The following is a 13780-nucleotide window of genomic DNA, read 5'->3' on the forward strand; positions in this document are numbered from 1 at the left end:
TAGTACATAGAAGATTGTGAGAAGAAACACGACTATCACTTTCCAACACTATTTTATCATCAGAAATGGTAGCCAAGTACAAAGGAAATGCAAATACAATCAGTGGTTCAAAGGTTAAGACCCTGTTAACCGTCATTGAATTGCCTGGTAGCACATTTCGCTATAACTAAAGTAAATGCTGTGGCTAGGCTGCAAAACTTTCAAAGGTTTAAAGTTATTTATAGGTTCCTGTATACATCTAACCATACAGAGCACCATAAATAATATGGTTGAACTTCTCCATAAAAATACAAAGTATAGTATGTATAGCTAGAATACTAAGCACTTTATAGTATTATGCATTTTCAGAATACTCTCTGCACTGTGAACTCGCAGTCCATTCACACAATATCCCACTGGAATAAGCCACTACCATCCATCCCCCTTTAACAGAAATTGCATCCACACTGAAATTTTTATTAAGATTTTGTATCACTGCAGTGCTAGCAATGGTTGTGGTACACCTAATACTTTGGCAGAAACTGCTGTTTTTACTAACATATCAATTACACTCAATCTGCATTGGTTATCACAGCAGCAGTGAAAACACCAATAATTATTCTAGTGATGGCAGTGGAAGTAGCGAGACACACTATGAACAAGTTCAGCAGAGCCGCAGCATCTGAAAGCAATCAACTTGCCCAAGGCCACTCAGCAAGTCAGTAGCAATGTGTAATGTGTAGCCGTATGTGAAATCAAGACTTCTTTACTTCTAGCTCTGTCTTTTGCTGAAACCTCAGATCACTGTGTCTCCTTAGTAGCTGCCGTAATTACTATGTGCTGCAGTGGAGTGCCTGCTGTTTGGTTTTTCATAGGCTATTTTATTATGCAAATACACATAGGCTGTTCTAGTTTAAGATGTTATAACCACATGCATTATAAATCTCATTTTCTGTGCATTTATAACTTGGCTGTGAATTCACACAAAGCTGGAAAGGGAATTTACCACCTGGGATTCTTGTCTTTTGAAGATACTGCTAGTTATTATAGTAGATCTATATTCTTGGGTGTCAGCCTCAGGCAAGAGGGAGCTGGAAAATGACTACTGAAGTTGTTTTATAATCCCATGAAAGCAACAGGTCAAAGGACCTAAAGAAGGAGAGAAAATATCTCATCTCTAACTGCCAGCTTTTCTCCTACGCGTGCAGGAGATGTCTTAACAATCAATAATGCAAGAGAAGGAGAGGAGGAAGAATTGCTGTGGATGCTCCTTCGCTATTTCCAGGATAACCAAGTATCTTACAGGTGAGCCAGTTTCTTCTTGCTCAGAAGGAAGCATTACAAGCAATTAAAGCAAGCTGTCTTCCCAACTCATCCTACATGTCACCTCTTAACTATTACAACAGAGGAAGAAGAGAAAGGAAAAAGGAAGAGTGTTGCTCTAACCAATAAACAAAATTGAAACAGAGACAAAAACGGACAGGACAAGAAGAACAACCTCCTGACTTCACAAAGAGCTTCATATTCTCAACTCTGTGACCATTGAACTGAATTAAATCCTTGTACCACTGCTACAAGGCCGGTAAATACCAGAATCCCCGTACACAGGGAGAGAGGCAGAGAGAAGGGAAGGGATACTAAGTCAACACGCAGGATGGGAACAAATGTTGGGACCCTCTCTGCAGCAAAGTTTTCACAAGCGACCATGGTATGGTCACATCGCTACAGCTATATAGCTCCAATCACTCCTCCTCCTCCTCCCAAATGTTTTCTCCACTTTCCTCTCAGCTTAGGTTTCAAAGCTACATAACCCCAAACTGAAAAAGACCTTCACACTATAAAGTGTCCATACTAGCGGGTGGGGGTGTTAGAGCTAGGTAACTCTCATGGCTGCAGTCGCGCAGCTCCGAACTTCCAGACCTGAAAGTAAGTCTCGCAGCTGGACAACCTGTACAATATTGCAGTCACACAAACATTGCCCTTCCCTGTACTGCAACAGCTCTCCTCTTCCACAGATGCCATTTCATTTCTACTATTACATTTCTCCAGGAATCTACCGTGCCTCATTTGTAAATATAATTCTTTCCTGCATGTCCTCATGGACAAAGCAAGGGGCTGGAAAGCAGTGCCCAGAGCTGCAGCACTGAGGCATTCTCACAGCCAGAGAGCAATGATTTGACAGACGTGGTAACAATTACCAGAACTCAAAGCCGAAACTATTCTTCACATTCCTGAGCAGACAGAAAACACCAGAGTATGAGCCCGTCATGCAACAGTCTCAAATTACTCTCACATGATTTGGTGGAATAACTATTTAAACCCACACAGCAGAGCAGCGAGAGTCTCAACAGCATTATTGTACACAGTTAATTGTGTGGGGTTTCAGACATATCATTAATTTTCCTCCCAGAAAAATCTGTCCTCACAGTCTCCGAAGCGAGAATGTTTTAGGATAGAATCATACCGAGTACAAAGAAATAGTGACAGAATTCGGAACACTCACACATGCCTGAGAAAAGCAAGCTTGAACTCCAAGTCCTTTTCTGAGTTTGAATATTCCTGCAAAAATAATTACCATGAATATACAATATTATATAGAGTGTTCACATGAATGCAAGTGATCACATCCACCAATGCTGACAGTAAAATTGGAGATAAGACAGCTGTACATCTGTCAGCTCAAGACAACGCAGATCCTAAGAAAAGGCATGCATATGTCAGTAGATAACCAACGTAGATAGGACAGTGCTTGTCAACTACTAGATAAATAACTACTAAAGAATAAACAAACAGGAATCTTAGCTACACAATTGTTTGAGCTTCTCTTACAAACATTGCTTACATCATCTCTACATTAAAAGATGGCTAAAAGAATATAGCACCTGAAGAAAACCACATTTGGCCTATAATTGGATAGTAACATAACAAGATAAGCAGACCATAAGAGAACCTTAAGCACTCAGTGATAGTGGGAAAAACACCCCAAATAATTCATTTCCCTCATTGAAGGTTTGCTGATTGCTACACAGAGTGCCCTTGATTTTATTACATCCAGGTTTTAGCAATATAATGCAGTATAAAAACATACCTGTGCCCTTTACGTATCAGGTAAAGTCCTGTTGCAGCAGCACGCACCAAGATAAAAGTCCAAGAGATTTTCTTTAGTTGCTGCTGTTTAAAGGTCTGCCATGATAATCTCTGTAGCACATGGCTCAGCTTCAGAAAGAGCCTTTGCAGCTGGAATCATGTTCTGTGTTGAACATTTTCAATCTTCTCAGTACTCTTCTGTGGATTAGTCAGAAGTGACCTTACTTTCAGCACCCTTCTCAAAGGGTTATGGTGCCCATTAAATGCCTACACCCTGCGCTAGGTTCCAAGACAAGATATAAAAATAATCCATCTCTCCACCTACTACACCTGCACAGTGGCAAATTCAGAAGATAAAATCCTGGGTGTCAGAATTCTAAGCTGGTCCCAAAGCAAAACCCTTAATTTAATGTTAGTTTAATCTTCAAATGAGGAGTTGGAGGGCAACAGTGAAGTCGGCCTAGCCTTTTCTTCTGAAAGCAGAGATCCACCAAAACTCGAAGCCCAGCATCCTCTACAAACAGAGATAAGAGCAGAGCACTTTCACTCCCCGACTGTAAAGAACAAATGCATTGTTATGGTTATAACCCCAAAGCAGGCACTGCGTGACTCAGATCTGGTAGCTGCTCTGCAAGGGGACAGACATAACAGGAATACATTGGAACCAACTCATCTGTTACGTGTCTGCTGCTAAACATTTACTGAAACCACTTTTCTGGATGCAGCCGCTTGCGGTTGCCCCTTCACGCCCCAGGCTTCTCAGAAGGTGGGCTAACATAAACTGTCAGCTGCAGGCGGGGGGTGGGGTTTTTTCCTTCTAACTCTATTTTTCTTCTTACATATAAGAGCAGCTACGTATGTTCTCAAATCCATTTATTGCCATATTTTGTGCCAGACTCAGATTCCACTGATTTCCCACTGTATTCTCAGTGGATGAAAGCAACAAGGAAAAAACAACAACAGAGGTATATGCAGGTAAAACAAGTTATCTGGGGGAAAACAGCTGTTTTCAGCTAGTTAAATACCTGTTAAACATAGTTTTTTGTTGTTTTTTTTTTTTAATGTTATGCCACTGAGTTATGTAGAAGAGAAACAAAGGTCATTCCATCTACAACACGTTTCAAAGGCCAAGCTGTTCAACACTTGCTACCTGAACAAAGGCAACGAGGAAGGAACAATCCGTAAGAGCTGTGCTAATGATTTATTTTATGCAACATCTGCGCAGCAAGGGGAGCTTACCACAAGACAAGACTGTGAATTAGTAGCTGCTATGACTGCTTGAACAGCAAAGTCCAGCAGCTCCATATGGTTATGACACAGAAACCTACCCGAAAGAACTGACTGATCCCAGCGAGAGGCAGCAAAGCCTGAGACTGGCTAGCGACAAGGAACATCATGTCAGCAGAACGGCATTTGTTCAGCAGGTTTCAAAGTTAGCTGCCCCAGCAAAGCCAGGCAGACCCTTCCACTCATTCCTTCTCCTGCCTTGGCCTATCTAAAACTTCTCAAGCAGGAATTGCAAAACGTTGCCAGTCAGGTGCAATTCCACAGCAAATTTCCCCTTAGATACCCTGGAACATGTACTGGGACTAAGCCTGAGCCAGAAGACAAAGAAAGACTTTCTCATCTCTGCAGACAAGTCATCGCCATTCATCACTGCTCACCTCAGCTAGAGTTTACAGAGAACTTGCGCAAAGAGGAACATCTCTGTGGGAACGATCTTCTGTTTTATGGAGGCTTTATCAAGGTAACTATCGGTGGCAGAATTTTGTACTTCATTTAAAATCCATGCTAACAGAGTAGCCATTGATCCCTCTCCACATCTAACTCATAAGAAACACACACATCAAAAGACAGAAGGTGCCAAAGTGTGTCAGTATAGGTTAACACCTTTTAAAAGCTGGGGTCCTGTTACTTAAAAAGGAAGCAATCACTGTAGTATAATACACTTGATATTAGTTCTGACTGCTCATACTGTCACATCAGGAGCAACAAGAAGCTATTTCAGACTCATTCTTTTCATTGGAAGACCACCTGTTAGGGTAGGAACATGACACGACATAATATCGTCACTGCAACCCGCTCCTGGACCTCCAATACACATTTCAGCTGCGTCCCTCCCCATATGATTTTTCAAACCCTTCAGTTTCAGCCCTATACTTACAATTTATGTCATACATAATTAATTTTAGCAGCTCCATAAAGATCACAAATAGAGTTTCCATCTGTAGTTCAGCACCAAGCTCAGCAAGCCAGGAAGCAATCCACTGCCATGTTTCAACTCAGCTTTGAACAAACAGGTGGCTGAACATAAGAATTGCAAAAGGTGATCAAAATAAAAGCAGAGTATTCCAGAAAAATTAGATTTCTGCATTACAAGAAGTCAGCTAAAGAAAGGATGGGTATGGAAGAAAGGAGAAGTCTGCTGGTGACCACATCCTGAAGTTGTACAGATGCAGGAAAAAAGAATTAGAATTTACATATATCAGGCTGAAAAAACTTGGCAAGGGCAAGCTGCATAAGGGAATTTTCCTATCCAAGGTAATAAAGTTTCTTTGACTCAAAGCACTGGAAGACAGATGAGCAACCTTTTACTGCTTTGTAAATTATGAAAAACACGTGGGACCAAAATGAATATTCTACTTAGTAAAGCAACAGAAAGAAGAGATACTTAATAATTCTGATAGGAATACTCAACATCGTGCATGAAATACTTAGAAGCTGTTAGTACAAGAACATGTTACCTGCTCTCACAGAGGGGATTTTCTCAGTCCCTCAAACCATTTCCGCGGGCAGGCACAGGAGGGGTATGGATGGTATCATTAATCAATCAGTGCTCCTCACTTATTCACAACACACCAATCAAAATTAATGATTGAAGGGAGTCGGAAAGGGCAGGTGAATGCTTGAGTCAACATGTAAAGATTTAAAGAAAGCAAATTAAAATAGCAGTGAAAGTGAGAACAGCAGCTATTCTTAATTACAAACCTAAAGTCAGAGTAAATCTTTAGTGAAGTTTCTCTCCCCCCCACACACTGTTGCCTTTAGCTGAAGACGAATTGCTAGCATTTTTGTAATCTACTAAGTTAAAATCGTTACCCTGACAGTGCCAGGAAGTCTAATTTCCTGGAGCAGTAACATAAAGATTTATAAGCAAATTTAAAGACTCACCTCCTGGAATAGAAAATCTATCACCAGCATCAGGCTACATGGGAAGTGACTGAGTGTTTGCGATAACAGGGAAGGAAGAAATTCTCCTGCTGACAAGTTCACCCAAACCTTGTTCCCCCTCTGTACAGGCTGCTGACCAGGGTAAAAGCGCACACACAAAGCGGAGCTTTCAAACACGTGCAGCTTTTCTGCCAGGTCCCTGATACAACAACACAGGCGTGTTCGACCACAAGCAGTTTATGCTTATGTTCCCATTACAATGCAAGTAAGCTTAAAGAATCAAAATGAGAAAGATAAATTAATAACCATTTTAATAACCGATTTAAAGGAGAAAATGAGTTAGCTCATCCACCAGGCTGAAATGAACCTGAACATGTCTCCTTATGCCTGAAAACTTTTAATTCCCTAATGAGATGAACTGAAACCATAGCAGAACTTCATTTTCAACACCCAGTGCTATCTTATAGTATCCAATTTTATGCCATTAGATGTATGTGCATATAAACAAGAGCCAAGAGCTTGCTTGATCCAAGACAGACTTAGCTTTGGATTTAATTAGTATTAACGAGCTGATTCCACGTAAAAAGCAGTTTTGTTCTTCTGGACTTTCTCCTCCCTTATCCTGACACCGATGAACAGAGGTGGACAATCCAACACCTTCACATCAGGAAGATTAAATGTCACAACTCTTATCGTGTCTTCAGAGGGCTGACACATATCAACGCTGACTCTTTTCAGGAAACCTTATCTCACACTCTGCCATTTGAGGCAGTGCTTTCCATGGCACCGCTATGATTAATCCTGATCTACCCCGCAGCGTGTGAGCCTCCTGTCACTACTACCTGGTCGGAAATAAGGAATTTGAGAACAAAGCAAAGGAACTGCACTACCCTACAAATCTAACATGCCCACAGGAGAAATCCACACTTGCACATGGTGGTGCGGAGAAGAGCGCACCGCAGAGGAGACGGGAGACACCACTGTCAGCGACTGACTTTGTACGGGCAAAGGGATTTTAGCATGACTGTTTTTCCTCACAGAGGCAGGAATTTTTGAAAGTACTAAATTTAGCACAGCAATCATAATTTCTTGTCAATGCTGTGTCCCTTTCTCATAAGGCTTTCTATCCCAGCTCTTACCACTTCCCCAAAATCTTACCCCCTCCCCCGCCTGTCAGAAAAACACGCTCCTTTCAATACAGAGGAAACAAGAAGCTTTTCTTCCCCGATCTTTCTTCACAAGGACAGCACTGCTCTGGACATGGCCAGAGCACATACAGATTTTTTTTTTTTTTTTTTTTTTTAGTATCAGATGAGACAGCTTCTGAAAGCACTGCAAGCTCTCCCATCCGACATTATCCAGTTTACCATAGATAACAACCCTGAACTGGAATCACTCCCCAGCCAGAATGCCTAGCGCATAAAAGTATTAGAGGTGCAGAAATGGTGTCAGGGCTGCTCAAACTCTGTCCTGCAGAATAATCTGATTTCCATTAAAAAAAAAAAATCCACAACAACAAAAAAAACACAAGAGCAATCAAAAGAAAAGGAGACTCTAGATCATCACTTAAAAAAAAAAGAAAAAAAAAGAGTTGCCTTAACTCATCTATTCTTTTCCAGAGGAAGCAACTTCCAGGAAAAAAAAGTTACTGGCATTTAAACTAGGTAATAACCACAACACCCTTTGGTCTGTTCAGGATACTAATGTGTTCATAAGCTGTCTTGACCAAAGATGGAAAAAAAACCCTCCACCTCCCAAAACAGACACTAATCCTTCCCCCAAAACTAGAAACCACAAAAGCTTCTAGTTACAATGTCCAGCTACCGAATAGGCAGAAATCCCTGAAGTTAAAGTCCTGTTGAGACCACACTAAATTTCCAGAGATGATGGAAAATAGGTCTGATCCTTCTCTAGTTCACAGTTTTTCAAGCCATCATCAGCACTGCATCAGTTGAGCCCAGTGATCACACCTAAGAGAAATCATGACCTCAGCTTCTTGAAACCTTCTTTTTAGATCCCCCAGACGAGCACCAGGGAAGCAGACTTTAAGATTACAGGAAACCTAACACCACTGCATCCCAATATTTAGTTAACCACCGCAATGTTCATTTGCTGCTCTGCATGAATAACTCTTATTACTGCAATTTCATTTGCTCACCAAGATTCCAGCTGAAAACTCACTTTAATTTGGCTTTAATAATACATGAAAGAGATTAATCTATAATTGTTGATTTTTGAAATAGCACTTCATTGTGTCACTCAAAATGAGCACATTTAATCATTAAAACTTGCATGAATTTTCAGTCTTAGTAAGGAGGTTCTGCTTCAGCTGACAGCTGATCTCATCAGAGCCAATTATATTCCATGGCACAGGCCTGACCTGAGCTTTTAAGAGTTTTGAAATGGCAATTTTATTTTTCTCATCTTACTGAACAATTCAAGGTACTAACAATCTTGTTAGAACCTTTAATACCTAGGAACTATCATGTAAACTAATGCTGTGCAGGAAATTTCTAGTTAAATAAGTGAACAAAAATGTATCACAAGTTTAATTTGTTTTCCTCTTAACACACAAATGAATAGTTTCTCATGTCTTTCCCCCTGCCAAGGGGCTTCTTTCATCAAAATGCTGTGGGATTAAACTCCTGATCTAATCTAGCACGAGACACATAAGAAAGACCAAAATCTATCCATGTAGATGAAATGTGGGTATTGCAAAATTATCAAAGAAAACATCTTCAGTAGTATGTGATGTTAGCAATTACAAACAAATACAGTAATGAGCCTTGTAAGCTCAGAGAGACAGATATGCCTCCCATTAGATATGCCACACTTCTACCATTAGCAAAGCTATATTCTTTCTTTAATTAAAAAAAAAAAAAGTTATGCAAGATTTTCTCTGCAGAAATCCTTGATTTTAATTTTTGCTTTACTGCCACCTACATCCCAATCACATTTAGAAAGTAATGAAAGAACTGAAGCCCTTGGTGTATTTATTTTACATTCCTTTCTTTTTTTGCATCCTTAAAATGCCTCCTTGCTTTGCAATGTAATCAATGCCCAGCCCTGAACTGATGACATTATAGCGAAGGTTGGCTGGGCGGGTTTTCTGCAGCTCTCAGAACAAGATGGCACTGTATCTTCCAAAGATTCATTAGTATCTCACACAATAAGGCACCAAATAAAAATTAGTGTTTAGACACTAGCCTAGAAACTATACCCATTGCAAATGGTGTCTGTAAATAGATTAGATCCACCTATAGATTAGGATTAGTTGGTGTATCATGAAGCAGACTTTCACTGTCATGAATTTAATTGAGAGTCCAGCACTTTACACGTGTAATTACTGTGCCATTGACGACTAGTATATCTCTAAGGATGCTAGAGATGGTCTCTCTTGCTGCCCTCATTTTACAGTAAGGAAATCAAGGCACAAATTGATTTAATCGAGGTCACCAAGGTGGCAGAATTCAGGTCCACCATCTCTTTATACTCTGATATTGTATGACACATGACACAGGACGAGTTCAAGATTTTCCTTCTGAAGAATACTCAGGCAGCCCTTAGCATTTGCAGGTATTCAGGTGCCCTAGGAGAGATTTTCCTGCAACGCCAGGTTCTCAGGGCGGCACCACACCGGCTGCCACGCAGCGCCTGAAGCTTTGCTGTGACCCTGCACGCTCTGCAAATGAAAACCTGTACAAGTCTCAAAACACTGCCCAGTGCTATGAAGACACGATGAGACCCCAGATCGTCTTCTCCTCTCCCAGCAAGAGGAGCACCATGAATACAGGAAGGGAATTTCTTGTTTGAGCAAGGTTATACCTCTGCCAAAGCTGAAATACCGAGGCACAGTGCAGAAGCAGTTTTCTGTGAACCTCCTGACTCTGGAAAACTACGGGCATTACCTGCTACAGCCACAAAGCAATACTGTATTCAGAAGAACACTGACTATCAGTAAAAGACAAAAATTGAACTTCCCCTCCCCCTCACTCTCCAATTCGTCTCAACACTGAAGAACTACAGAGATGCCAGGGAAGGGAAAAGGCCGGTGATAAACACACTTCCATAATGCGTTTTGTAACTCCTTGCGTTCAGGGCTAGGGCAGGCAATCTGCAAATGGAGGTCTGAAGGACCAGGGCGCACACTCAGCCCTTTCTGGAGGTACAACCATCTGACACTACATCCGAGGGGCTTCTGCCAGATTCCACCCCTTTAGCTGTTTAATCCAAAAGTTGCTTATATCCAGTATTCAATACTAAATAACAACAAACACCGACACATCTATTATTGCAGTCAACTGAATACAAAAGAAAGAGATCAGTGTTACGCTTATGTCTTAGGTCCCTTTAAGGACCTCCAGCTTCCAGGCTACTTGTTATTTCCAAAAGCACAAACATCAGCATTACCTTTTGCTGTTTCAGACCGCTTTGGCAAATCAAGTGTATCAAAATTCCTGTCCAAATCTCCATTCTTCTTTCCTGTATAAAAATAAGACAAACAGATAGTAAAAAGTGTCAGCATACTGACAGATAAGTTACTGTCTTGTGCATCTACAAGATGAGAGAAGATACAGGCTCAGAATATCAATCAGAGACCATCAGCCGTATTTGTACATCTCTGACTTGCAATCCAGCTGCATAGCTGTGGTTTTAGCATGAGCAACTTGGGGACAAAAATCTGTGCTACCTTCAGGTTGATCTGCAAACATGCTGAGTTCTAGCATTTCAGTGGGTCTTAAGAGTGCTTAAAATCTTTGCAAATTATGCGGTTTCCCTTCATTGCCAAGTTACGGCCCCTCCCTCAGAAGCCCAACACTTCCTCATTACTTCCACAGATGTAACGTCAAAGCTAAAATGACTTTCATCCATTTTTGTGTAAATACAAATACATCTTGACTGGCAGATTATTTGTGAAAGTTTTAACTTGCAGCTTATCCAAAGCACGAACTGAGTGGCACAGCAAAGGGCAACAGGCTTCTCTTTCAGCCTCTGTTCTCATTGCCACTGTCAAGCAGGAAGGCCTAGATTTAATATATTGTACAGGCAACAGCCAGCAACTTAATCTTGAATTCCCCTTCAATCAATAAAGTGCAATTTTGGCTAGTTATTAGAAACTAAGGGAAACACTTTCATATTTTTGCTAAGAGACACGATTTCAAACCATTACATCAGCTTTAATTTATATGTTTTTTCAGAGAAGGTAAAACAAAACCTGCACCTGCACACTTGCAACAGGCTTGGAATTCAGGGTTCAAAAACAGCTGGGGAGGCCGGCGTCCTTTTCAGCCCCTCGTACGCCCAGGGAGACTGTCTCGGGGTGAACACACTTGAGTGCTGCGTTTGCGTGAACTGAGGCACCCTGCCATCAGAGCAGCTCTGACAGCAGAGACAGATTTTGAAGGAAACGCAGGAATTTGCGTGGCTTCTGAGAACAGCCATATGCAATTGAGCTTTTCCAAATTATTTTGTGTGTGAGGGGAAGACATTATTTAGTCCCTCACCCTCAAGGGCAGGAGAGGCAGGTGCAACAAGGGACAACGGGATGAACAGTACAATTTAAGCAGCCAGAGGTGGCTTCTGAGCAGGGAATCTGCTAGACTGTTAATGGAGCTCTACAGGAAGGGCACAGCCGGGATGCTTAAAAACAAACAGGAAAATAGCACTTGAAAACAGAATGTGGAGATTAGTTTGGCTCTTGATTGGAAATAGGTCAGGCCTCTGACAAATCTGAAAAGCAAAAGGTATCACTTGTTCATGAGCAATTTCTTTAAAAAGGAGTAAACTAATCATTCCCCGAGCTTGCAGGAGCCAATCCCTGCCCCGTTACAGCTGGGAGCCTGCACAGCTTCTGCGCAGTGAATTCAACAGGCTGCTCTACCATTTCTTCCTATGACAAAAGGGTAAGCACATGCAGCAATATATGGAGAACTGTACTTGAAATAGAGCTTCTAAATACCGATATGAACATTCACAAATAACAGTAAGAGAAAGGCAGCTCAAGATGCTACTCCATGCCTTTCCATTTTTTGGAAATCCCACAGGCTATTTTGAAACGCCAACATAGAATACAACAGCCTACTTCAACTGCTGCGCAAAACAAAACACGCGCCTAGAAGCTCTGTTCATCTGAAGTCTTTTGCTTAATTATGTAAGTATAAAAAAAGCTCATCTTCCTAAGCTGCCAAAAGGTTGTGCTACTGCCACGTACCATGCCATTCCTTTCTAAAGTATCCTTCCTAAAATGAGGGATGGGAATTGGATCCATTTTGCAGCCCTCCATCTAATTTTTGCTGCACTAAAGAGCTAGTAACATGCTGCCTGGGGAACTAAACACCAGAAACACAAAGCGTCAAGCGTCGCAGAAGGACACTGTTCCATAACAGCAGCTGAACCCAGTCACTGGCTGCAAACCCTTGCTGCCCCTTAGAATACAGATGAAAAAGCAGGACAGAGGGAGGAAAAAAAAAGGAGCCTGGAAGGAAAGAAGTCAATGTTTAGGAAAGATACAGTCTTAAGTCACCCCCAAAAACTCACCTCCATCTTGTCTATGAGTATGACAAACTGTTTTCTACATGTCACTAAATTTCATGTCTCTGCTATTAGCCAGTTTAAACCTCAGAACAACTGCTCTGAGAGCTAGACCTTACCCAGCAGAACTACTCATTTCAAAAGTTCCCTCTATAAAGATTTGGGTTTGCTATTGCTATTAGCCCTGCAGAACGGAGGTGGTACGGTAGGAGTCGGACTCCCTTCTTCTAGCGCACTGGTCTTCAAGTGCCATAACCTCATGCACCACGGTTAAAGGAAGAGACCGTGCAGGTGAGGCGAGGAGACCACCAGAGGTGGCTGCACCTCGGAGCCGGCCGTGCAGGAGCAGCTGCCTAGGTATTAACCCACCTTCCATCACGACAACACGCTCCTCCCAGGCTCTGTGACCTTCGGTAGCTGTCTCTCAGTTTCTGGGCCAGACTGAAAACACTGGCCACCTTCCATGAAGCCTTTGCTGCTTTGTCCCTTAGCCCTCACAGCCACTAATCCTCCTCTCAGGCAAAACCACGGCTGGTTAAACCAGCAGCTGTCAGCTGTTTGAGAGAGCAAGAAATTCAGCGCACGCAGCTCTGACTGAGGAGATTTCAACTCCAAAAATCACTTGTTTAACCAAATTAAGCAATGGCCAGGTTCAGAAATCCCCAAAGCATCTACATTTTCCAGGGCCCTCCTATAGAGAGAAGGTGATTAGGAGCAAGAGGACCAAGCTGTAAGACAACGCCAGAAGAAATCCATCTGGAAGGCAAATATTCAGATCTGTGGCCCAGCTGGTGTTTTTCCCATTTAATTTCTACAGCGCCCATAGTACTGAGCAGGATTTTCTAAAGAGGTGACTGAAGCTAGTGATTTAAAGGGCCTATCAATTAGAAACTTCTCAGACGTCACCTAGCCTGACTGATACCAGGAGGAAAGCAGCTTCGCCGCCAGCTACTGTAGCTCTGAACGCCCCTCAGCCAGGCAAGCCTGCCAGTAATGCCCGTGCCCCGGGATG

At 41.9% G+C, this 13780-nt stretch overlaps 1 protein-coding gene across 5 annotated transcripts in view; it reads right to left on the reverse strand.

The window, feature by feature from the left end:
- Positions 1-13780, reverse strand: part of ARVCF (ARVCF delta catenin family member) — a 305181-nt gene that overhangs the window by 36676 nt on the left and 254725 nt on the right. For all 5 annotated transcript variants that reach the window (XM_067307355.1, XM_067307353.1, XM_067307356.1 and 2 more), the window contains one exon: positions 10648-10719. In XM_067307355.1, the coding sequence (XP_067163456.1) occupies positions 10648-10719 (72 nt within the window). The remainder of the gene's footprint in view (positions 1-10647; positions 10720-13780) is intronic.

Source organism: Apteryx mantelli, chromosome 17 (genome assembly GCF_036417845.1).
Source record: "Apteryx mantelli isolate bAptMan1 chromosome 17, bAptMan1.hap1, whole genome shotgun sequence".
Taxonomy (NCBI): domain Eukaryota; kingdom Metazoa; phylum Chordata; class Aves; order Apterygiformes; family Apterygidae; genus Apteryx; species Apteryx mantelli.